The sequence below is a fragment of the Zingiber officinale genome, chromosome 7B (assembly GCF_018446385.1).
Source record: "Zingiber officinale cultivar Zhangliang chromosome 7B, Zo_v1.1, whole genome shotgun sequence".
NCBI lineage: Eukaryota > Viridiplantae > Streptophyta > Magnoliopsida > Zingiberales > Zingiberaceae > Zingiber > Zingiber officinale.
The window spans coordinates 101,414,305-101,420,042 of record NC_055999.1 but is presented as its reverse complement, the minus strand read 5'-3'; the positions used below and the strand labels follow the sequence as shown (position 1 = coordinate 101,420,042).

The 5,738-nt window shown below is 40.7% G+C and overlaps 1 protein-coding gene across 1 annotated transcript; it reads left to right on the top strand.

The window, feature by feature from the left end:
- Positions 1-2,738: 2,738 nt before the first annotated feature.
- LOC122006553 (protein SAR DEFICIENT 1-like) lies at positions 2,739-5,390 on the top strand. The gene is made up of 8 exons (XM_042562103.1): positions 2,739-3,223; positions 3,318-3,393; positions 3,485-3,537; positions 3,622-4,124; positions 4,203-4,363; positions 4,441-4,635; positions 4,707-4,800; positions 4,888-5,390. The coding sequence occupies exons 1-8, from the start codon at positions 3,132-3,134 to the stop codon at positions 5,010-5,012; spliced, it is 1,299 nt and encodes a 432-aa protein (XP_042418037.1). The 5' UTR covers positions 2,739-3,131; the 3' UTR covers positions 5,013-5,390.
- Positions 5,391-5,738: the final 348 nt, after the last annotated feature.

Sequence of the window (5,738 nt, the reverse complement as noted above, 5' to 3'; positions counted from 1 at the left end):
GTAATATTTAGGTAGATAAGGCTTGTGTTTACTGTTGGAGATAGAGCGAGGCGAGCACGTGTCCCTTGAGGAAAAAAAAATCATTGGCACGTGGGCAGCACGAGATTGGTATTAAATAAATGATTTTTTATTATTATTAGCCAAATATTAATATTTGCTCCCAAAATACAAATGCTATTACAAGTATAATATATTTGTACCCTTTTTATTAGATTAATAATTTGTTATAAATTAATTTATTGAATAAATAAAAAAATGATGTTTGAGATTGTTCAAGTTATGAAGAATTAGTCCCGCGAAGATTTATTTAACTTGTGAATGCATAATAATTCTTATGTGATAGTTAAAATGATTATTAAAATTAAAAAAAAATAAACTACTCGTTTATTGGACTTCATTTGGTTATTCTTATTCTAATAGCCCCAAATAAGGCCCAATTTTGGAGGTGGGCTTCGGCCAATTCCGTCCATGATATGATAATTTTATATGCACATACATTAAAATACATTATCTAAACATTTTATTGGTAAGGTCATTTAAGTTGAAAAGTATTATTTTTATTTTAAAATTATAAAAAATAGTATAAAATTTAGCTTATACGTATTTCTCAATTCGCGGGTCAACTCAAGCTCATCTCAGGTCGAACCATACGGGTCGAGGGCCTAGACGGGTCGGCCCGAAATAGGTTTGGGTTAATAAAATTCCAACCCAACTCGTTTAACTTGTTTGATAGGACGGATCAACCAGACAGGTTCAATTCAAATTTACGATTCTAGTCATCATTGAGCCTGCCATTAGTGTCTTTAACCATGATTTACAAAGATAAATCAAGTAATATATTAAACTGTCTTCATTAGATAGAGGAATGCCATTATCTACTAATTGCTCTTTAGTAAAATGATTTGTCATTAGTGAAATGATCTGTCCTTCATATTTGTCTTCTGTATGTGCTTTCCAAGGCTGACCATTCTCTTTAAAAATATAGTGATTCATAGTGCGCATTTAGGCATTTAGTTCATTGGAACTATTCTACTCCCCGTTATAAATATTTTATGAGCTATTTTATTACTTTATTTTAAAAACAATATAAAAAATTAAAATCTGTTGCTGCTGTGCTAGCTATATATATATAAAAGATTTCCATGTCTGATCCTTATACATCATCTCCAGTTCATAGCTACGTGTCTAGATAATGGAATGATTCAGTTGGATACTCCTAACTGCTCAACATGTGAATTAATAAAGAAGAAAGACAAGATGCCGAAATCAACCCATGGCAGGAGTATCAAGGTAACTCCATATGAGCCCCGGGCACGGTGCAGCGATATAATCCCAATTAATCACTCATGGTAAAAAATGTATATGTACATCCCAGCGCTCCCATAATTCATCTCAGAATTAACACGAAGAAAATAAATCAGGGGAGACTATTATGCTATGTTTACTCTAGAGTATGGATGAGGAAAGGAAAGGAATCAACGATAGAAAGTTATCTTTGGAGGAAGAGAAAATAAAAGGTGAAGAAATCTTTTCCTTTACACACTTGTTTACCTTGATAGAGGAAGGTGAATACTTATGATGTAATTTTGTAAATAAAAAAGGGTGCATGCGTCATTTTTTTGGTATATAGTGCAATTTTGTGAGTTAAAAAGACTACATGCGTCATTTTTTTTATATATGGTGTAATTTTGTGAATACAAAAGGGATACATGCGGTATTTTTTTCCCATCGGCTGCTTTCCGTTCGATTTTGACTCCAAAATTATCCGCTGATAGATTGCGTTACTTTTCCTTCGAAAAATTTTAATGAAGTAAACGGCGAAAACTTTTCCACTGTGAAAACTTTTCCTTAATTTTACTTTTCACTCTCCCAAGTAAACAGAGCCTTAGTCTTTAGAATAGTGACTAGCAGATAAGGGAGACATTTATCTCAATTTTATCGAAATTCGAATCTCAAACTTTATGATGATAACATTTTATACATTAACCATTAGATCCATCCGAAAAATATCCCAATTGATAACTCATGTACTTAGTATTTGAAACTCATTGTCATCGTATTCGAAAATTAAGGCATGTGGACTATTGGGACTTCTGTACTTCCGGATTTATTGGATGGATGAACAGGGAAAGATCTCACCTCTGGATTAATAATCGGACCGTAACACATGAATACTTAAGTAAACAAAAATACATAGGAATCAATTTATACATAATTTGAACTTTATATAACCGTCAAACACTTTTAACAACTACTAACCAACTGAAATCATATTTAATAAAGTGTTAGCCACAACACTTTTGTATATTGTGTTGACTAAGAAGTAAATTAGGTGAAAGAATATTCTAAAAAATAGACAAGCACTTTTAGTTATTTAACAAAGTTAATTACTGGGAAAAGGATGAATGGCATTGAAAACCAATACAATTTTCTTTATTTAGTTAATAAAAGATTTAAAAAATACATATTTAATAATCTAGAACATTTTTTTCAAAAAAAATTCTCTAAACGCGTAAAAAAAGTCGGTTTTCTATTTTCGGGTCGGTGACCCAGATCCGCAAGCAAAGGATCTCCCCAAGTCAGTCTTCTTTGCCTACGTGTCCACGCGCTGCCTCTCGACTTCACGCGGGAACCATGCGTCACCAACCGTGTCAGTTGAAGAATATCCACTTCGTCCCTCTCACACAGCCACTTCAACTGCTGCGCAATTTGCATTAAACAAAGACCTAGAGCTTTCCCAAGTCTTGAGCGAGTTCGACTTGAATCTTCAACGCCGAAACGGGGCACCTCCTCCTCTTCCTCGAGTTGCATAGAAATTGCCAACACTGGCGAGCCACGGAGCACGGATACTGGGGCCACTCGTTGATGATTAGGATTTCAAGAGGAGATGCAGTAGTTGGTGGTTTGGAAAGCGGGCGGACGACAAAGCCCCACACATCGACCTCTGGTGGCCCTCACCTTCCAAGCTTTTTCCTCGCAGCTTCCCCATCGCGCTATTTAACCATCCTCGTTCTCGTTAGGGGGCTGCTCGCTCATTCTCCCTTAAATGCTCCGTGCTAGCTCCAGATTCTGAATCACGTACGGCTATACTCTGCTTCTCTTTTTCCTAGAACTGTCTGAAGACGGAGGAGATGGCAGCAAAGAGGCTTCGCCAGGACGCCGACCAAGACCCGGAATCTTCCTCTGACGGCAAGCGAGTCCGTCGGCTCCCTTCGTTTTCCACGTTCGTAGTCCTAACCACACTTCTCCTGCAGTCGATTGGCTTGTTTTCATGTTAATGGCTGTTTAATTAACACGTTCCTGCGGCGTGGTGACAGAGTGATCAGAGAGGCGATGATGGCTAAGTCTCTGCAGAACATTTTCTTCGCTTTGGAGCCACTGCTTCGCAAAGTGGTATGCTCGATGGCCGCCCCAATTTTAATAAGCTTTTTTGCTTATTAAGAAGATAAATTAATGGTCCATTCTTTTTTCTGATGGGATTTAGGTGCAAGAAGAGGTGGAGAAAGGAGTTATCCATGGCCTGCGCTTGTTCCAAAGGTATAAGAATGTGCTAATCCTGTTTCTTCGTTTCTACGATCACCAAGATGCGAGCTTGTCCAACCTCGACAGTTTCCCTCTCAGGTCTAACTCGATGCACCTCGAAGCGGCGCCGGAGGCATCAAGCTTGAAGCTGGTATTCAAGACCCAACTCTCGCTGCCCATATTTACAGGCAGCAAGATAGAGTGCCTGGAGAACAACCCGCTGGAGCTCGTCATCGTTGACTCCGACACCGGAGAGCCTCTGGCCTCGCCGCTGCCGTGGCCGGTCAGAGTGGAAGTGGTGGTGTTGGATGGAGACTTCCCGGGCGGGGACCAGTCGGAGTGGAGCAGCGCCGACTTCCAGAGGAATATCGTGAAGGAGAGGACGGGAAAGAGGCCACTGCTCACTGGGGAAGTTAATGTCACCATGAGAGACGCCTCGGCAGTCATCTCCGATCTTTCTTTCACTGACAACTCGAGCTGGATTCGCAGCAGGCAGTTCAGGATCGGCGCGAGAGTCGTCGCCGCCGCCGGGAGCCAAAACGAGCAGAGGATTAAGGAAGCCATGACGGTGCCCTTCGTGGTGAAGGATCACAGAGGAGAATGTAACCACCAAATTCCCTAATTCCATACCAATCCAAATAAACTCCAAATCAATCAACTAATCACGATCTATCGAACAGTGTACAGGAAGCACTATCCACCAGCTCTCGGCGACGAAGTGTGGCGACTGGAAAGGATCGGAAAAGACGGAGCTTTCCACAGGAAACTCTCTGCTGCAAACATCCACACCGTTCAAGAGTTCTTGAAGCTGTTGATCGTCCAACCTCACTCACTCCGTGATGTATGGCTTATCAACTATCTACTCCATTGCTGGTTCCAAAAATTATGATCTATGAACTTATGGAGATTTTGCATCAGATTCTGGGAGTTGGGATGTCAGACAGGGTGTGGGAGGCCACAGTTGCCCATGCCAAGACCTGCCCTGTGGGGGGAAAGCTTTATGTGTACCAAGGATCACAGTGCAGCCTTTTGTTGAACTGTATATGTGAACCAGTGGGGATTGTCCATGGCCATACCACTCTAACATTGCAGGAACTTAGCCAGGGTCAAAGGGTAAGTACCACTAGAATTCTTCTCATAAACTCGAGAGTTACGAGGATCACTGATGCTCTAATATCTTGCAGACCTACGTGCGTCATCTGGCTAAAGAGGCATATCAAAACTGGGACAGATTGGAAGAGGCCAATGATCTGTTTAACCAGAGGGTTCTTCCCCAATGTCAGTGAACCGAATTTGCTTGATTGAAAACAAACAGGTTGAAGTTTGAATCAGGGTTAACTAACATTGTAGTTTGATCATTCACAGATGTGGAAATGCAGCAGAGTGGAGTGGAATCACTGGCTTGGTACTCAGTTGATCAGGGGATCGCAGTAGATTACCCATTTGAGGACTACGAAATCGTTGACTCTGCACTCAGTGGCTTCGGCTGAAACAAAACAAAGAAATCAAACATTGGGCTCGGTTAAGATCGATGCTCCTGTTAATGTACATTATTCATGATCAAGATCATGTAATATGTTAAATTAGGTACGAATTAGTCGCCCTGGTTGCTTAGTCTATGAACTGCTAGAAGACTTAGCAAGGTGACAGGAGGCGCATGCGTGTGTATTCTTTTATTTCTAACCTGTTTCTGCACTCTTAGTGTACTGTAAAAAGGTTCAGGTAGATTGATGTGCTTTGTAAAGACTTGGGCACATGGTCTGTCTCCATCTACACCCTCATTTGTGTATCCGTGTTGATTATCTCGATAATGTTCTCTTTCTGTCTGATTCATGGTTTCGTATAAACTGTTGGATTATATTTCACAATCTAATTGGTGCAGATAATAGAGATGTTTTGAAATGAAATTATAGAAAATAACTTAGACTTATATGTATGAAAAAGATGTTTTGGATTGATAATCTCAAGCTGTCAGGGTTTGTTTTAGGCCGATCTGCGAGATTGTTCAAGCAATATTACGAGTAGGAAAACTACTACTCGAGCCCCTAGTGCAACGAGGTCGAAGTGGCCGAGATGCCGACTGAGCTTCTAACTAGACTTCCAGAGTCCAAATGGGATGTCGCTAGCCAATGCTCCCGAGTGTCACAAGGTTCAAGCGGGCCCAAGTTTCCAACTAGACTTTCAGAGTCCAAATGGGAGGTCGTTAGCCAATGCTC

Coding starts and splice junctions, on each gene's coding strand:
- LOC122006553 (XM_042562103.1), top strand. CDS start 3,132: ATGGCAGCAAAGAGGCTTCGCCAGGACGCCGACCAAGACCCGGAATCT. Junction 4,125..4,202: donor GAAGGATCACAGAGGAGAAT/GTAACCACCAAA, acceptor TCTATCGAACAG/TGTACAGGAAGCACTATCCA. Junction 4,636..4,706: donor AACTTAGCCAGGGTCAAAGG/GTAAGTACCACT, acceptor AATATCTTGCAG/ACCTACGTGCGTCATCTGGC.